Source organism: Odocoileus virginianus, chromosome 12 (genome assembly GCF_023699985.2).
Source record: "Odocoileus virginianus isolate 20LAN1187 ecotype Illinois chromosome 12, Ovbor_1.2, whole genome shotgun sequence".
Lineage (NCBI taxonomy): Eukaryota > Metazoa > Chordata > Mammalia > Artiodactyla > Cervidae > Odocoileus > Odocoileus virginianus.
In genome coordinates this window covers 7,309,567-7,329,701 of record NC_069685.1, presented here as the reverse complement: position 1 = coordinate 7,329,701, position 20,135 = coordinate 7,309,567, and the positions used below count along the sequence as shown (strand labels likewise).

The 20,135-nt window shown below is 42.9% G+C and overlaps 1 protein-coding gene across 6 annotated transcripts in view; it reads left to right on the top strand.

The window, feature by feature from the left end:
- DCLK2 (doublecortin like kinase 2) overlaps window positions 1–20,135 on the top strand; it is a 181,550-nt gene that overhangs the window by 102,854 nt on the left and 58,561 nt on the right. For 3 of the 6 annotated variants that reach the window (XR_011490581.1, XM_070474774.1, XM_070474773.1), the window contains exons 3-6: window positions 10,683–10,785; window positions 14,725–14,826; window positions 15,691–15,741; window positions 19,457–19,551. Coding sequence is in view for 4 of the 6 variants with exons in the window: in XM_070474774.1 (XP_070330875.1) it covers window positions 10,683–10,785; window positions 14,725–14,826; window positions 15,691–15,741; window positions 19,457–19,551 (351 nt within the window). In the remaining 2 variants the exon portion in view is untranslated. The remainder of the gene's footprint in view (window positions 1–10,682; window positions 10,786–14,724; window positions 14,827–15,690; window positions 15,742–19,456; window positions 19,552–20,135) is intronic. The other 3 variants (XR_011490582.1, XM_070474776.1, XM_070474775.1) reach the window with 1 other exon arrangement.

Genomic DNA, 20,135 nt, shown 5'->3' with positions numbered 1-20,135 from the left:
GTCAGCTCGCGTCCGCCTGCCGCTGTCTGTTTCTAGTGCTTTAAGTTTACAGTTGACTTAAATACAGTGATGACGGCGCGCAACAGTCCATGTCCGTGTTGTGAAAGATGTGAACAGAGATTTGCGTTTTATTTGCATTTTACATCAGCAGCAGAGAGACCGAAGTTCCCGTTCATTCCTTATGTGCTCATTGTCTGTGGGGTCCAGGTTTTTATATCACCTGTGTTCCTAGCATTTCTCTTCTAGTGACTGATCAGGTGCAACTCCATGAAATGGTAACCACTCCAGCTTAGAAAGACTGGTTTTTCTGAAAGACTGTATAGGTTGGATAGCTGCTTCCTGGTTTCCCAACCAGGAACGTCTGTTGTGCAGGCTGTGGGGCCCTGAGTGGGTCTCCCATTCTGTCTGCAGGCTCGTCGCGTTTCCCTCCCCGCTCATCCTCCCCACAATCACGGACTGTCATTTCACACCCTTTTTCCCTGCTCACATCTGATGTACTTCCTCCCTCCTCCTGCCCCCGCCTCACTCTGAGCTGATGACTGCTTCAGTTTTCTAGGGAAGCAGGAAGCACACTCACCCCTACCCCACCGCAAGTCCCCACCTGGCAGCCTCCATCCGGTCCTTCCCTTCATTGTGCGGGGCTGACAGTGGCCACATGCAGGCCGAGCCCTTCCACCTGCCTGCTGGTTTCCTCCCTTCTCACAAAGGGAGGCAGCTCTGGCAGTTCCCTTCCTTGCACCCCCATTTTTGTCCCACTAGATCGGTTCAGTAGCATAGGAACTTGTGTTATTTCTCTCACCTTGAAAATAAATCCTCTTAACCACGGACTCATTTCTTCCTTCTGCCACCTGCCCACCCCCTCTACTCCACTTTTTCAGCCGAAACTCCTTGAAAAACTTGCCTCCAGTTCTTTTCCTATCCTCTGCTAGTGGTCGTTCAGTCGCGTCTGACTCTGCGACCCCATGGACTGTATATAGCCTGCCAGGCTCCTCCGTCCATGGGTTTTCCCAGGCAAGAATACTAGAGTGGGTTGCTGTTTCCTTCTGCATGGGATCTTCCTGACTCAGGGGTCAAACCCAGGTCTCCTGCATTGGCAGGTGGATTCTTTACTGTCTGATCCATCCTCTGTTAAAGGTGCTGCAATTTAGACTTGCTCTTCAGCGACTGCACCAAAGCTAATTCTGATATTTAGGATCCCAGTGATCCCTGTGTCGGTGAATTGCACGGTCACTTCTCAGCCTGCATCTAACGTGGCACACACCCAGAACACTGACCTGGCTGATCGCTCCCCCCGCAGCAGTTTGTTTGGCATCCTGCAGACTACAGACACTCGCTTCTCTTCCTGCCTCACTGACTGTTCCCTCTCGGTCTCCAGCACTGGTTCTGCTTCTTCACCCTGACTTTGTAAAGTTGCTGTGTTTCAGAGCTCCGGCTTCAGACCACTTCCCCGTGTGCGCTGCCATAACTGATCTCAGGATTTTAAATACCATTCAAGTGCTGGTGAGTCCCAAATATGTATGTCCAGGCTAGATCTCTCCCATGAAATTCAGATTTATGTCTGACTTTTAATAGGCATTTCTGCTGTTTAATAGGCATTTCCCAGTTCATGTTCCCAGTCTGAATTTGTGAGCATCCTCTCTGCCACTAACCTTGCCCATGACCTTGCACTCTTCCCTTAGAGTTAATGGCAAGCCTATGCTTTTAGAGGCTCGAGCCCCAGACCGTGAGCCATCCTCGTCTCCTCGCAGGCCCCAGTATCCAAGGGGCAGTGAGACACTTTCTCATCCCACTCACTCCTGCCACAGGCCCCTCTCACTGCTTGACCAGCAGTGGCCCCCGCTGCTGGCTGTCTGTGCCAGTTGACAGTTTAGTCTGAGCGCAGTGTGATCCTGTTTCAAGGCAGGTCGTGCAGAGCTCTGCTCGGAAGCCTCCACAGTTTCACCTCCCACCCAGAGCGAAGCCCGTCCTGACCAGCCGCCCCCGCTGCCTCCCTCACGCTGCCGACCTCGTCTCCTGCAGCGCCTTCACGTGCTCTGTGCATGTTCCCTGTGAACATGCCAAGGCTTTCCTCTCTCCTGGAACACTCGCCCACCCCACCTCCTTCCTAGACGTTTATGCGGCTTCTCTCTGACCTCTCTTAATACTTTGTTCAGATGTCACCTGTGCAGGGAAGCTGTTTATTGCAGCGCCCGTGCTGTGTGTTCATCATTCTGCTTGCTTGCTGTCTGTCTTTGTAGCAGTTAACGTCTTTTGACATTGCATACGTTTACTCAGGAATTTTCTTTAACAATTCATGATTAGAGTATGGTTTTTTTTACAGTGTTGTGTTTCTGCTGTAGGACAAGGTGAATCAGCTGTGTGTATACAGTGTATCCCCCCCACCTTGGACCTCCCTCCCCTGCCCATCCCACCCTCCAGGTCATCACAGAGCCCCAAGCTGAGCCCCCTGTGCGAAACAGCAGCTTCCCACCAGCTATCTGTTTTACACACGATAGTGTATGTGTGGGACCTAGGAAAAGTGTGCACATGGGCTTCTGTATTTTTATCATGCGTCAGCTCACACTGCTTCCTGAAGGCAAGGCTCTCTCTGTCGGCGCCCCCTCCCCTGATGTTTCTGTAGCACCTCGTGTGGTGCCTGGCCCGTATGTTCTCAATACAAATTCGTTGAATGAATGGAAATGGGTTGTTTAACATTTTATGAGGTATGTCAGCATCCTGAGTATACCTTAATAAAATAAAATTAGCCAAAATGCATGCTGGTTCATCTCAGTTTTATCATTTATATGACACCTATCATTTTCCGAGAATAGTGATAACTTATTTTAGGTAAATCTGAACCTAATTGCTAATTTATATGGTTTGCTTAACTGTTTAACCAAATGTGTATTTAATGGCTAGAAACTGAATTAAAAGAGTGCATACATCTTATGCAAACCATGTTTGGAAATCCGAACAAATATTGACAGGTGAAATCATTAAACAATTGATTAGGAAGAATTAAATAGGATTGCTCAGGGAGGGGGAATAAACTACCTTTTTGATGTATTTTATTCCCTAGACTTGTTACATACCTTTATTCCTCAAAATAGGCAACTTAATTATTTGGCATTTATTCTACTTAAATGCCAACTAATTCAGTATCAGATGAAATGTTTCCTTGTAAAATTAATTTACTTTTCAAACAGATATTCACACAGGTATATTTTAGAAAATTCAGTTGTCATATTTTGTAAATTGAGTACAAAAACTAATGGAATGTTCTTTAAAAAAATGGATGAAACTTTGGTAGATGTTTATTTGGCCAAGAAAGTAACACTCAGTTCAGTTCCATTTACGAACCATTTATTCATTATATGTGTGTAAAAAACAAAATAGTGGGAGATGTGAGCAATGTTGCTATTGTTCAGTGGCTAAGTCGCATCTGACCCTTGGGAGCCCCATGGACTGCAGCATGCCAGGATCCTCTGTCCACTATCTCCCAGAGTTTGCTCAAATTCATGTTCATGGAGTCAGCAATGCTACCTAATCATCTCATCCTCTGCCGCCCCCTGAACTTCAGTCTTTCCAGCCTCAGGGTCTTTTCCAAGGAGTCAGCTCTTCGCTTCAGATGCCCAAAGTATTCCTTCCAATGAATCAGTCCTTCCAGCATCAGTCCTTCCAATGAATAGTCAGGGTTGATTTCCTTTAGGAGACATAAGTAGCTATGAAACAAGGTAGAATGTGATAAGAACCATAAAAGTATATACACAAACTCTGGGATTCCGGGGTGGGGCTGCCCCACAGAGGCAAGTTTAACACAGATGCGGATGTGGAGGCCTGGTGTCGAACCACTGCGCTTCTGTTCATTACCTGTGTGTGAGCAGGGTGCTCCCTGTAGAATGGTTTTTTTTTCATTTGTAAATGAGGAGTGATGATGGTGTCAACCTGATGGTTATTGTAGGGGTTAATGAGATAACACATATACCATACAGAGAGACCATTCTGAGAGGTTAAGTGATGCCGAAGCTTTGTAAGCCCTGAACATAAGTGATGGTGGTGGAGGTGGGAGGGGAGATGGCGTCTGTGACACCGCTCACCCCAGAGAGTTATTCTGTGCCTGAGAACTCAGTGCCACTAGGAACAGTTCATTTATCAGACATGTGTGAAGCCTCCACCGAAGCCAGAACTCTCCTAGACCTTAGGGAACAGTGAATAGGAAATGTCACTGCCTCCCTGGAGGTCACAGCACCAAAGGGTGTTCAGAAAGGTCACTTCAGGCAGAGAAATGACATGGGGGAAAATACACCGATAAGAGTCAGCACTGAAGTAGACATTACCCAAATGTCCTTTAACTGGTGAATGGATAAACAAAATGTGGTGTATCCATACAACCAGATGTTACTCACCTGTAGAAAGGAATGAAGTAATAATATGTGCTAATAAACATAATGAACCTTAAAAATGTACTCAGTGACAGAAGATACTTGCAAAATGCTACATATTGTGTGACTCGATTTAGATAAAATGTCCAGAATAGGCAAATCCATACAGACAGAAAGCAGAATATAGGTTCTTGGGAGTGAGGAGATGCAGACCTGGGGAGTCAATGATAACTGGGCCGTGGGGGAGGATTCTTTTTAGATCACGACAGTGTTCTCACATTGTGGGGATGGTTGCAGAACTCTGAATACAGTAAAAACCATTGGATTGTATGCTTTAAATGAGTGAATTGTATGGTTTGTGAATTATGCTTCAGTAAAGCTGTTTAATGAAAAAGAATCACTGGGCTATACTGGTAGTGACCCTCATGTCATCTTGGCGTGGCTGAGGAGCGCGTGTGCAGAGTCACGGGCTGCAGGCTCAGGCAGGGCCCGTCTTGTGAGCCCTGTGAAGGGTCATCATCTCGTCAGGGAAGGAGGTCGGTGAGCCCTCTCAGTAGTGTGGGTACCACAGGAAAGAGAGTGGGGCGCTAAAGAACCATCACATCCCAGGTCACGCGAGTCCCTGCGCTGGTCGCCAAGTGTGGGTTCCTGGCTTCACAAAGGAAAGAATTCAGTAGCAAGCCATAGTAAAGTGAAAGAAGGCTTATTCAGGAAAGAAACAGACTCCACAGAGTATGGGTCATCTCATAAGGCAAAATAGTCCCCAGGGTATGGGGTTGTCCATTTTTATAGGGGTAGATACTTTCATAGGCTGATGAGTAGGAGGAGTATTCCAGCTCTTTTAGGGGAAGAGGTGGGTTTTCCTGGAATTCGGTCACCGCCCACTTTGACCTTTATGATCAGCCTTGGAGCTGTCATGGCACGTGTGGGTGTGCTGTTTAGCTTGCTGATGTGTTATAATGAGTGTATGATGAGGCTCAAGGTCTAGTGGAAGCTGACTCATGCACATCTTGGATCTACTTGATTCTAGTCAGTTTATGTTGTGTCCTGAGGCTATGTCATTCTTTTAAAGGTTGTGCCCCACCCCTGTCCTGTCTCATGGGGACCCCTGTAAGTGAAGTCGGTCAGTCGTGTCCGACTCTTTGTGACCCCGTGGACTGTAGCCCACCAGGCTCCTCCATCCATGGGATTCTCCAGCCAAGAATACTAGAGTGGGTTGCCATTTCCTTCTCCAGGGGATCTTCCCAACCCGAGGATCGAACCCAGGTCTCCCGCATTGTGGGCAGACGCTTTAACCTCTGAGCCACCAGGGAAGCCCAGGAACCCCTATACCATAGCTCAATTGGTAAAGAATCTGCCTGCAAGGCAGGAGACCTGGGTTTGATTCCTGGGTTGGGAAGATACCCAGGAGAAGGAAATGGCAACCCACTCCAGTATTCTTGCTTGGAGAATCCCATGGACAGAGGAGTCTGGCAGGCTACAGTCTATGGGGTTGCAGGAGTTGGACACGACTTAGCGACTAAACCGCCATGCCATAAGAGACTGCATATACCAACACGGTCTTCATTTATTTCCACGTCTGTGAGAACGGTGATGCCTGGAGCCAGGGGAGCAGTGGAGACGGGAATTAGAAAACCTGTTGCTGGACAATGGCCGGTGCCTGGGCAAGAAACACTGAGAGCCGAACCAAGGGGTAGGAAGGGAAATACTTGAGAGCCATGTAGGAAGGAAAAATGATGTGAGGGGTTGGTGATGAGGGAGGAAAGCATGAGCCCCAGGATTCTGGCATGGACAAAGGGTACATGTGACCACCCGCTGAGGGGAAGAGAAGCGGGTCTTACAGGAAAGGTGAAGAATGTTATTCTTCTATTATGAATGGCATGTTTGTGTCTCCCCAAAATTCATATATTTGAACTTAATCCCCACTGTTGATGCTGAAAGCTTGGTGAAGTTGATGCAGAAAGCTGAGCCTCTGCACGCCAGTGCCAAATTGAATCTCAGAGACAGAGTTTTAGGTAAAGTAGAAAAGAATGGCTTTATTGCTTTGCCAGGCAAAGGGGGCCACAGCAGGCTCCTGCCCTGAAAAACTATGAATCCTCACCTAGGATGATTTGATGGAGAGTTTTATAGCAAGGGTAGGGTGGCTGATTAGGGTGTGTGCAGGGCCTCAGTTCAGTTCAGTCACTCAGTTCAGTTCCGTTCAGTCACTCAGTCATGTCCGACTCTTTGCGACCCCATGAATCGCAGCACGCCAGGCCTCCCTATCCATCACCAACTCCTGGAGTTTACTCAAACTCAGGTCCACCGAGTTGGTGATGCCATCCAGTCATCTCATCCTCTGTCGTCCCCTTCTCCTCCTGCCCCCAGTCCCTCCCAGCATCAGGGTCTTTTCCAGTGAGTCAACTCTTCGCATGAGGTGGCCAAAGTATTGGAGTTTCAGCTTCAGCATCAGTCCTTCCAATGAACACCCAGGACTGATCTCCTTTAGGATGGACTGGTTGGATCTCCTTGCAGTCCAAGGGACCCTCAAGAGTCTTCTCCAACACAACAGTTAAAAAGCATCAATTCTTCAGCACTCAGCTTTCTTCACAGTCCAACTCTCACATCCATACATGACCAGTTGCTCAGTCCTGTCCAGATCTTTCTGAACCCATGGACTGCAGCATGCCATGCTTCCCTGTCCACCACCAACTCCCGGAGCTTGTTCAAACTCATCCAACCATCTCATCCTCTGTTGCCCCCTTCTCCTCCTACCTAAATTCTTTCCTGGCATCAGGGTCTTTTCTAAGGAGTCAGTTCTTCGCATCAGGTGGCCAAAGTATTGGAGCTTCAGCTTCAGCATCAGTCCTTCCAATGAATATTCCAGTTCTGATTTCCTTTAGGATGGACTGGTGGGATCTCCCTGCTGTGCACGGGGCTCTCAAGAGTCTTCTCTAGCACCACAGTTTGAAAGCATTAGTTCTTCAGCACTCAGTCTTCTTTATGATCCAAGTCTCACATCCATACATGATCAGTGAAAAAACCATAACTTTGACTAGATGGACCTTTGTTGATAAAATAATGTCTCTGCTTTTTAACATGCTGTCTAGTTGGTCATAGCTTTTCTTCCAAGGAGCAAGTGTCTTTTAATTTCATGGCTGCAGTCACCATCTGCAGTGATTTTGGAACCCAAAAATAAAGTTTGTCACTGTTTCCACCTTTTCCTCCATCTATTTGGTATAAAGTGATGGGACCGGATACCATGACCTTAGTTTTCTCAGTGTTGGGTTTTAAGCCACCTTTTTCACTCTCCTCTTTCACTTTCATCAAGAGGCTCTTTAGTTCCTCTTCCTATTCTGCCATTAGAGTGGTATCATTGCATATCTGAGGTTGTTGATATTTCTTCTGGCAGTTTTGATTCCAGCTTGTGCTTCATCCAACCTGGCATTTTGCATAATGTACTCTGCATATAAGTTAAATAAGCAGGGTGACAATATACAGCCTTGTTGGTCTCCTTTCCCAATTTGGAACCAGTCCCTTGTTCCATGTCTGGTTCTAACTGTTGCTTCTTGACCTGCATACAGATTTCTCAGGAGGCAGATAAGGTGGTCTGGTATTCCCATCTGTTTAAGAATTTTCCAGTTTGTTATGATCCACACAGTCAAAGGCTTTGGCATAGTCAATAAAGCAGATGTTTTTCTGGAATTTTTCTTGCTTTTTCTGTGATCCAGTGGATGTTGGCAATTTGATCTCTGCTTCCTCTGCCTTTTCTAAATCCAGCTTGAACATCTGAAAGTTCTTGATTCACATACTGTTGAAGCCTAGCTTGGAGAATTTTGAGCATTACTTTGCTAGCATGTGAGATGAGTGCAACTGTGTGGTAGTTTGAGTATTCTCAAGCAGCATCATTTTTCAGGATTTGAAATAGCTCAGCTGGAATTCCATCACCTCCACTAGCTTGTTTGTAGTGATGCTTCATAAGGCCCACTTGACTTTGCACTTTAGGATGTCTGGCTGTAGGTAAGTGATCACACTGTCGTGGGTATCTGGGCCATTAAGACCTTTTTTGTATAGTTTTTCTGTGTATTCTTGCCACCTCTTTTTAGTATCTTCTGCTTCTGTTATATCCATACCGTTTCTGTCCTTTATTGTGCCATCTTTGCATGAAAGATTCTCTTTGTGTCTCTAATTTTCTTGAAGAGATCTCTAGTCTTTCCCATTCTATTGTTTTCCTGTATTTCTTGGCTATTTCTTTGCTATTTCTGTTTCTTTCCTTTATTTTAGATAGTGTAGCAAGAAGTGGAGATGTCACTTTGCTGATAAAGTTCAGGCAGTCAAAGCTATGCTGTTTCCTGTAGTCATGTACGGGTGTGAGAGTTGGGTTGTGAAGAAGGTTGAGTGCTGAAGAATTGACGCTTTCAAACTGTGGTTTTGGAGAAGACTCTTGAGAGTCCCTTGCACGGCACGGAGATCAAACCAGTCAGTCCTAAAGGAAATCAACCCTGAATATTTTTGGAAGGACTGATGCTAAAGCTGAACCTCCAATACTTTGGCCACCTGATGTGAAGAACTGATTTATTTGAAAAGACCCTGATGCTGGGGAAGATTGATGGCAAATGGAGAACGGGGTGACGGAGGATGAGATGGTTGGACGGCATCACTGACCCGATGGGCATGAGTTTGAGCAAACTCCGGGAGATGGTGAAGGACAGTGAATCGTAGCATGCTGCAGTCCACAGGGTCGCAAAGTGTCGGACACGTCTGAGCGAATGAACAATGGCAGTCGCCCTGATGAGCCTCTCTGGTCACTTTCACTTGGCCGCAGGTGGCTTTTTGGATGCTCCTTCCTTGACTAGCAGCTGCTCAAATCTGCCCTTTGAAATCTGCAACCTCCAGGTCATGGAGGCTGCATTCTGTTCTGTACAAACAAGAAAATGAGAGACAGAAAGTCTTCCATTTCCAGGACCCCCATGGGATTCTGCTTGGCTTCAGTGTGAGGGTGCTGGAGGTGGGCCTGTGGGCGATCAGTAGCGTTGGGTGAAGTCGTTAGGGAGCAGCGCCCGCGAAAGGATTGGCACCCTTGTGAGAAGATCAGCAGAGAGCTGCGTCCTCCCGTGTCGTCCCCGCAGCCCACCATGTCAGGAAACCGGCAGGAGGGTTCTCACCAGAGCCCTTCCACGCTGCACCCTGGTCTCAGACTTCCAGCCTCCAGAACTGTGGAAATAAGCTTCCGTCATTGAAGCTGCCTTGTCTGTGGTCATTTCTTACCAAACCGACTAAAGCACTGCTGCCCGGGCTCGTTTCAGTGAGATGCAGAAGACACATCTTGCTTGATGAGAATTGGAGCGACTGGAGCTGTGTCCGTGTCTGTTCCACTTAGCTGTGTCTAGCTCACTGTCTTCTCTCTCGAGCATTTTTATTTTAAACTCTGCAATGAAAAAAAATTTTTTTTCCAAATAAAAATCTAAGTAGTGATCAGAAAGACAAGGAATTCTTGAGATTGCACAACTTTTCCAAGTACTAGAAACGTTATTAAACTTTATTACTTTTTAAAAGCTTTGTATTATTATTGGGAGAGATGTACTCTTTGAAAAAGAAATCGTAAACATCTGATCACCCCAAAACAGGTGAAAGTAGAACCTGTTTGCATCCAAAATCCTGGAAGGTGGTTCTTCTTGTCACCGCTTGGATGAATGGATGAATGTGCTCCCTGGGGTGGGTCGAGTTCTTTGGAATCTGAAACGTATACTGTGTGGGGGAGGGGTGAAAAAAGAATGTGAAGTTAAGACTGTTTAAGTGTAGGGCCTCGGAAGGGCCCTCATTAGCTTTATGGCAAGTTTTCCTCTGATCCCAGTGATGGTGGCAGAGATGTGTATTAACACATTGTACTTACATGCCTGGCGCTCATTCCGAGAGGTGTTCGTACGTCAATCCTCATGATAGCCTAAGGCACTGTACCAGAGATACAGAGGGGTCACACCCGGGATGACATGGCTGGGATGTGGAGCTGCTAGGAGAGAGGAAGTGTAGACAGTAGACTGGGAACAGAGAGCTCCTGTTAATGGGAAGCCTGGAATACATCACTGAGCCGCCTCTGGCTGCTTTCACTTTGCCAGTGAAACAGGAATGTTGATGCCAGCTATGAGCCCCTCATTTTATTGTTCTGAGGTCAGGAGACAGTGTGTGAAAGTGCTTTGTGAAGAGTAAAATGTTTGGAGATAGTTTTTCATTCCGACTCACTATTATAGGTGAGGCTTGAAAATATATTTAAATTTTGTTGACTTTTATTGCACTTCTCATGTTTCTAATTCACTTCGTGGACATGATTTTTGTTTTTTTTAGGTTACATGTCTGCAAGACTTTTTTGGTGATGATGATGTGTTTATTGCATGTGGACCTGAAAAATTCCGTTACGCGCAAGATGACTTTGTCCTGGATCACAGTGGTAAGGCAATCAATTCAGTGACCATCTTTGTGACCCTCAAGTGGAGGCTTAGGTTTCTCACTTGGTGCATGCTAAGTGGCTTGATTGTCGAAGAAAGAATTAATGAAGAGTTAATTTACTTAGGTCACCATCTACTCTCGCTCTTAGAGTTAATTTCTTTAAATTAATAAAAGTAGAAAATACAGTGAGGTAGTTAGAAGGAAACAGCAACCCACTCCATCCAGTATTCTTGCCTAGAAAATCCCATGGACGGAGGAGCTTGGTGCAGGCTACTGTCCATGGGGTCACAGAGAGTCAAGAGTTACCTACTTGCAAAAAGCAAAAAAACCCTAATTCCAAGTAGTTAAATATTTTTTTGGTTTTTTTTGCAAGTTGGTTTCTTCTTTTTTTTTACTGGATTGTTACACTTTGGAATTGATTCCTACGTTCTTCCAGAATGGTGCCTTGGCTAGGCCACCTTAAAATATGGATAGTACTGAACCTGAAAACAGTTCATTATACATTTCTCATGTCCATGAAGAGATATGTAAAAGAATAATAATTTGTTAGTAGTGATTACTTGAGATTTGTTTGCTCTGTTTCCATCTTTTTAAAAAATAACATGAATTATTATATATGCAGAAATAATAAAGCTACTTTCATTGATAGGATAAGAAAATCCCTTTCTCTTAATTTTAGCCAAAAAATGGAGTTTTCAACTGTTGAGCAGTAACCTCAGTGATTTCAGATGTTATTGATTTTGGGAATATTGCTCTACTCTGTTATCTGAAATCTAAACTGATTAGGGTATTAGTGATTATTAGCTGATAGTGAAGTCAGCGTCATCTTTAAATAAGATGGAATCATATAGACATAACGTTTCACAGAGAAGAGAGATGCTAGAGGTTTCAATCCCACTCTTTAATTTCATGAATGAGGAAAGATGGCTTTTCAAAAATTAAAACCGTCGGTTGTAGTGACTCGACGGTCCAGAATTAGAGAAACATATTGCCAAATAAATATGGTGACCCATAAACTTTTAAAACTTCAAGATGATGCATGCTGTGGTGTCAGACTTCCCTGTGTGATTCTTTCCTGTTGTACTGTGTCAGTTTTCTGGGGGTGACTCATCTACTGAGTGTGGGGCTCCTTTATCTCCTCTTCTTGGTTTTCCACTTTGTTTTTTCTCCACAGGTGCCAAATTTCTGAGGGTTTCTGTAGCATCTTATGTCTAGCCCTGCTTTAGATTAGTAATGCCACCAGAAAGACCTTAAAGAGTTAGCGATATTATCTGTTAATACTCTCACCTATTCTTGTGGGTTTACTGAAAAATGTGAATTTACACATCATCTCTATTTTACATCTTTTTTGACTGTAGCTTAATTTCATTTCATAATATTTCTTTGTCAATGTTTATTATTTTGAAAGTTGAGACATTGAAACTCAGTGTATTTCAGGTTGTAAAGTTAATTTGGGTGGCAGTAACAGCAATTAAACATTTATTGAGCACTTACTATGTATATACCAGGCATTGTACTCAGTGCTTTATACGTATGTTGTTAATTTACCTGCAATATTTGAATCATTCATGGTTTTTTGTTATTTTGGCTACCAGTGAACTCCCATAATCAGAGAGAGGTGAAAGTTACTGATTTCTTCCCTCTTGATCTCTAATTACATAACCTTCTGCAAACTGAGGATAATAATAGGGGGGTTTTCATAAAATTTTGTGAGGGTTAAATGAATTAATATGTGTAAAACAGTTGGAAGGGTGCCCATTACATAGTATGTGCTGTTACTGTTGTTTTAATGTTATTATTATATCCATTACCATTAGGTCATAAAATTTTACTATGAAAACAAGTCTCAGACCTAATTCTGCCACAAGTGCCTTTATTAGGAGTAATGTCAAAAACTCAGCCTCTGTGCACTGGTGCCGAATCAAATCTCAGAGACATAGTTTTGGGTGAAATAGAAAAGAATAGTTTTATTGCTTTGCTAGGCAGAGGGGGACACAGTGGGCTCCTGCCTCTCAAAACTGCGTGTCCCAACCCTGGAGAATTTGCTGAGGGGTTTTACAGCAGTTGTGCAACTGTGAGGTGTGTGCACAACCTGCAGGCCTCTGACCTGTTCTCAGGTGGTCGTCTGATGAGTGTTTCTGGTTCCTAAAGGTGGTCTTCTCTGGAGTGAAGATTGCTGATACCTTCCGTTTACTGGGGGTTTGTTCTGTAAAGAGCTCGGAGACGCTGTTATGTGTACCCCAGGGCCCTGCCCCAAGCCTGCACCGTTGTTTCTGCACCTTGTCTCTTCCTTGCCTTCCTTCCCTGACTAGCAACTGTTGGAACCCGCCCTTTGGAGCTCAGGGAAGGTCATGGAGGCTGGAGTCTGTTCCCTCCAAGAAATGGGGGACAGGGAAAGGCTTCCATGCCCAGGAGCTTCCACAGGGTCCTGGTTGGGTTCAGGAGGCAAAGATTAAAAAACAAACAAACAAAATCTGTTTAACTTGTAATCTTGATGAGTCCCAACTCTGTCCTTTTATATTTCTGACAACATCTTGCATTAAAAGAATCATTCAAAATTCATAGAATTTCGCTAATCTAGTCTTAGGGCGAAATCCTGTGTTAATGAGCTGGGTGCGGGGCTTGCTCAGATTCCTAAACCTTGGGTTGGTTCTGGTTATTAGCTCTCTAGGGTTACACATCCTGCTCATGAAAGAGTCGCAGTGCCTTTAGGAAGATTCTAACTAATCCACACACCACTCCTTTCAACACTGGAATACTTTCTAACATCTATAATGCTCATTAACTAAACTGCTGTTGCTTCAGCCCCCATGGAGTAAGATTTTGATCAGAGTCTTTCAGATGCTAACTAGCCTCCCCTGGTGTGTATTTTGCTGATTAGTGTACTTCACTTGTTAATTTATTGTCCTTGGGGGTATAGATTAAAACCAACCCATATTTTAATCTTTCTGCAAAATTGAAGTATTTTAATGTGAGTTTGACAATATGTTATATAATTTAGTCCTTATAACAAGCCTGTTAAACAGATTTAGTCTCATCCCAATTTCACAGGGAGAGAAAACAGACTTAGGCCTAAGCTAAGTGCACCAGTTAGCAAAGTCACACCCATGATTCATCCCAAATCTGCATGACTCCAAAACCCAGATTCTTAATTATTTGAATTGGAAGTGATTATTTTGGCTGTGTAATTAGTTCTGGTACTCTGCGTGCCGATTTGTGCTTCCCTGGTAGCTCAGCTGGTAAAGAATCTGCCTGCAATGCAGCAGGGAGACCTGAGTTCAATCCCTGGGTTGGGAAGATCCCCTGGAGAAGGGAGAGGCTACCCACTCAAGTATTCTGTCCTGGAGAATTCCATGGGCTGTATAGTCCATGGGGTCGCAAAGAGTCAGAGATGACTGAGCGACTTTCACTTTCACATGCTGATTTATTTGGCAGATTATGGAAAGAACAAAGCTATTGCTTATTTAAAGCTAGTTCCCTCATTTTTGATGCTTTGTACTTTGGGCAGATGGAAAATAAGCCAGTAAGGGGTTCATAAATTAGAATCCTATATCCTTTCCAATTAAGATTATCTGAATTGGAGAGAACTCTTTATCATAGCCTTTGCCTATCAATGCTGTTGATCAATAATAAGTTGCACATGTGGAGATTATGCTGTGTGTATGAATCAAGTTTTCTTGATTGAGTACTTACTATATGTGGATTTCTGGATTAAAAACTCCATCTGGAACAATGAGGTGAATGACAAAGTCTGATGCCTAATTTAAGAAAATCTCAGGTGTGCTTTTGAGACAGATGCTTTGTATATAAAAGTCATTTAACAGTAATAAGATGATCAGGCACTAAAGATCAGGTTCTAGGCACTAAACTACTGGAATGTGATCTCTCTTTAGTTAGAATGAAAACTGGATCTCTTTAAAGCACTTTCCTTTCTTTCTAGAGTGCCGTGTCTTGAAGTCATCTTATTCTCGCTCCTCAGCTGTTAAATATTCCGGATCCAAGAGCCCTGGGCCTTCTCGACGCAGCAAATCACCAGCTTCAGGTAGTTATGGGGAAGGAAGCGCGCAGTCACAAATGGAGCAGAGCATTCTTCGGTTTTCTTTAGTGTGAATTAGTAGTCTTGCCCATCCTTGTCTGCAGCCAGGTTCCAACAAAACATATAGATGGCATGATTTTTAGATCCAGAATTTTAACTCTGTTTTTCCAAGCTATAATAAGTGTCCTAAGATACTTGTTTTGTTCTGACACATTTTCTCAAGAGCAATCTTATCTAGACTCTTTTCCTGGTACCTACATAGAAGTGTTCCACGTTTTGACCACTGTGTCTGCATTTAAAATTTTTGCTATATGATTGTGGATATTTTCTTCTGTTATTGGTTTAAAGCATAAGCCAACACACCCACCTAGCAAAACTATTTGCTTGATAAGTTTCCACAGGCTTTTCCTTTGTTAAGCAATTCAGTCGTAGCAACAATTATTGTTGGAAGTAATACTGCTTATTTCAGAGTCAGACTTACCTCTGCATTTCTTTCAGACCCTAAACCTATAGATTTGTCCTAATTTTGACATTTTTGAAAAATTAAAATGTCCCCCAAATCTTGATATTTTGACGCTATAAGGCTCGCTTATAGTGTGCTAATATTGTTTCCCATGAAGGAAAGGATTGTGAGAAAACATGATTTTTCATGCGAGGAATCTATAACATGTGAAAGTAACATGAGTAAACACTGTCTGAGGCCTCAGCCTATCTATAAAGTAGTGAGTTGGGGTTCCTGCTGCCTCGTCCTCGGCACCGACCCTGCTTTGCTCAGGTGGGTGGTTTGCCCCCTTTCTGTGTACACGTTTGGACCTGCCGAATAACAGCTCTCCTTACTTCTCCTCCTTTGTTGGTACTGAACGTGTACAGTAAAGAGGGGTGGCCACTACTCCAGCGCCTACACCACGGCCAAATCCCCAGGTGAGCCAGGAGAATTACGGCTTTGTCGCTCTGCTGGGTTTTCTGTTTTTGTCTTCTGCCACCTTTTCTGTTTCCTTTTGCTCCATTTCCATGACTGTATCTGGCTTGTACCAGTGGACATCTGTGCTCTAGCAAGTGCTGCATGCTTCGGCTCCCGGGCTCTTAGCCAGGCGCCTGCAGGAGGCAGCCCCTCGCGCAGTCTGTGTGCAGTCACGGTGCACGGTGATGGAGGAGGCGCAGTGCTTCGAGGGGTCTGTCTTCTAGTTACTGAAAAAGGCTAAGGGGTGTCGGTAATACGAAAATGGCCATAGAAGCAATTATACTGTCCTTCCTTCTTCCTCACTCTGGGGTTAATAGGTCCAATATTCTCTCTCTAAAAATACTGGCAATATGAATATTTTTAACTGAAAGCATCTCTCTGATGTTAAGGTTATTTCAGATCATATTTTGCTTTCTGTGAAGTACTGGGTTGGCCCCCAAATTTGTTTTTTAAGATCGAATGGAAAAATACAAATGAACGTTGGGACCAATCTAATATTTCAAATGCTGGGAAAGCTAATGTGAAATTTGCATGAATACACTTCACTGGGTTTACTATATGGTAGATGTAGACTTTTGTCAGGTTCTTAGCTTTTGTTTTAGTGATAAGTTTACAGATGCTTATCATATAACTAAAATAACTAAATAAAAGTGGAGAGAGTGGTTCAGAGATCACATATTATGATTAATTTTGGTTACCTGACGTCTTAAGAGGGAAATTAATTAAAAACATGTTTCATAGCCATACTTGTCTTGTGGACCAACTGCTTCACAGAATAGTCTAATAAATGTATAAATCTTCTTAACTAGAATTTGAGATGCTTAAATAAAGTGGTTCAAGAAAATCTTAACGTTTCACTACCTCAGATTTTCAACTGAGTCCATATTTGGATTTGGGTTAATAAAGTTTATCTTAAACTTACAAGTAAAAGTTGTGAGATGTAAACCATATCTCAGTGGTTAAATGACTTCTCTAAAAGAGATTAATTCAAAAACATGTTCAGTACATACTATATAGTTATAAAAAACAGAGTTTTGTGTTGTTAAAAGCCACAGACTGCAGATGGATAACTTGCTTTTGCAGGCTGCTTTTGCTGTAGTGTACATGTTACCGTTTAGAACGTTCCATGGGACTCCCTGGAATTTCAAACAGAGCAATAACTTTGTAAACATAATCTGGTGCTTTTTCATTCTTGGGACAGAAGTGCCCCCATCATTGAAGTCTTCTGATTGACTAAATCCCTCCATAAAACTAAAATTTATCAAAATAGCTAAATAGTGTGTAATAAGTACATAGACATTAATCCAGGTTACACAGTGGGGAAAGGCAAAGTGAAAGTCTCTCAGTCGTGTCCCACTCTTTGCGACCCCATGGGCTATCCAGTCCATGGAATTCTCCAGGCCAGAATACTGGAGTGGGTTAGCCTTTCCCTTCTCCAGGGGATCTTCCCAACCCCGGGGTCAAACCCAGGTCTCCTGCATTGCAGGCAGATTCTTTACCAGCTGAGCTATGATAGTCACCATAATTTGAGTATTACCTTATAGTTGAGGGAAGGGTGGATAAAAGCCTTATTTGGGGGAAAGAAAATCCAGGGTATACCGAAGGAGAGGGAGCATCACAGAGTTGCTGGTCGTTGTCCACCTTCCCGTTGGGGCAGCGGTGTCAGGGGAGAGAGCCCAAGGTGACTCTGTCCCAGCTTCCAGTTACCTTCCCAGAAATGGAGAAATGTGCAAAAAAAAAAAAAAAGACATTAAGAACTTCTCACTAAACAGCATTTTTTTTTTTAAGCCTTTCAAATACTATCAGAAACTTAGAGGGTTGTGTATGGCTTAGTAGCTCTAGGATGGGAGTTATTTAAGGGTTATTTAAGGGTATGAACACGTATACCAGTTCAGTCCCTGCCAGTGAGTTTTGTTAAGAAATTATGTTTAGGCAGGAGGTGTGATTTTAGGGATATTGGTTGGCCACAGGGATTGCCATTTGCAAGGACCAATTTTTCTTCTTTAGTCCCTTTTCCATCACTGCTCCAAGGAAATCTTTGATTGCAAAGTGGTTTCTGAGGTTCAGTGAAAGGTAACAGCACTTGGGAAGGAGGACCTGAACAGGGAGTTGTGTTGCATGAAGAAGAAAAGGAGCCAGACTCAGTATCTGCTCCTAGCAAGCTCACTAGTTGATTGCTCTTTTCTATATTAGTTCCTACCACCAGTTCCCTTTAAGAGAGAATTTTTAAAAGAAACAGCATGAATTGAAGTGTAACTTTATTGAAAAATAAGCAGGACTGTTGAATACGCTAAAAAGTTTCTAATTGATTGTACAGTTACTTGTGTTGTACTTATGCTATAAATACCCACATACGCTTGTTCAGAAAATCTAGATAACTGATAATGGTTTATGAATGAGTGGTTTTAAACTAGAAAAGTTAAAGTTTGGTAATTGAAAAATAATTGTAAAATTTTTGCATCTTTGCTGAATTTTTACAGTGAGCCATACAATAAGCAAACATGAATGATTCATCTGATCACAAATATGCTTATTGATTCAGAATTCTGCCTCCTTCCAAGGACTGGTGCTCAGTTTTTTGAGGTCACCTTTTCAGGAGTTTTGCATTTTGCTTTTTATACTTAATAGCATCATTTAAAATAACAGTTGTCTGCTCCCTCATATTAAAAAGATTTTTTAAAAAGGAAACGGACTTTGCTTGTCTTTCCATACAGACGAATGGCAGTTTTCATCTACTTGGGGCAAAGGCATTGAAAATTAATGATAAAAGGGGTTAAAATAACTCCCTAGAAAAGGAAAAACAATAACCAGTACCAGATGTTAACTAATAGCTTTGTGAAATTACAACAGAAAGTGGATCCTATTGGTATAATTAGGAATAAGCCCGAGTCCTGCTGAGATGTGTGACTAGCAGTGTATGTGTAGGATCTGCAAGCTCACCCTTTCTTGGAAGCCGCCACGGCCATACATTTCTTCACCTAATCTCTAAACTGAGCTTTCAACCTAGGAAGTGTATGGAAGTTTAGAGGAGGGTGTCAGAAAAACCCACCAAGATTTGCTAAATAATGGGAAAATTAAGAAGACAAGAAAGTGGAAGGAATTAGAAATAGCTAGTCCAGATAAAAAGAAATTGGAAGAGTGCCTTTTATGACCTTTAAACAAAGAAGTGGGTATTACAGGGGAAATGATCAGTAATTTTCTTTTTCCATTAAGAATATTCTTAGGAAATGTGTTAGAATTATTGGGGAGTTGATCTGGGAGAGACAGAGAAATGCCTCAGTGATTCAGGTCATGTGGACAGCTTATAGAACAGCCTTCAGTGTAAACAGTTACAAATGTAGCAGCCACGCATTTCTCTACCCTTGCTGGCATGCAGGATTTACAGACTAGCTCCTGTTCACATCTCTAACTCCATAACGTTTTATATATTTGTTCATGTTACCACTGGAAAACTATTATTGAAAATCTAGTTCCACTGCTTATTTGTCAGATACTTTGTCTGTAATGCAGTAGGACACATTATTTTTGCTTTTTGCTGATTTGCCATCTGCTTTGAGCTTTCGGTGAATCGAGGCTCCGATGGAGCTGTGTGGGCCATGTGCTTATAGTGTTTGTGCCCAGTCTGGTGGCTCTGGGTTCTGATGACCTCTGTCTCCTTTGTTGTCTCATGGTCAGTTAATGGAACTCCCAGCAGCCAGCTTTCCACTCCTAAATCGACGAAATCCTCCAGCTCCTCTCCAACCAGCCCAGGAAGTTTCAGAGGATTAAAGGTATGAAATAGGATCTGTGCCATATTCGTGTGATTCTGTTATGTTGCATAATTTAGTAGTTAATTTGTTCAGGGACTTGGGTGCAGTAACAAATCAAAAAGGAAAGAGGTTAGGATTTGGAGCCAGGAAGACTTGACTTTGGATCCTGTATCCTTTTTTTATCTCGTAATTTGGGTCAATTTACCTAACTCTTCTAAGCTAAAGTGTTCCCGTCTCTTAAATGGGAATATAAAATTGTGGTTAGGGTTGAACATGATGTGGTTTTATATCAATAAACAGTAGTTTTCCTATTATAATCAGAATAATTTGCAATGGCAAAGCTTTGGAGATTGATATTTTTTTAGAAATCTCATTTAGAAACCATGATTCTTTTTAGAAATCTCATGTAAAAGTCATGATTTTAATATTGTTACCATAATTCTACTATGTGAAAGTCTAAAATAGAGTGCAGTTCTAGTATAATACTTATATACAGTAGTAACACAAGAAAAAATATGTTCATTTTGGTGAACAACTTAGAAAAGTCTTAGGTTTGGCTGTGATGTCCTGAAAATATGAACAGTAATTTAACATGATTAAGCAGT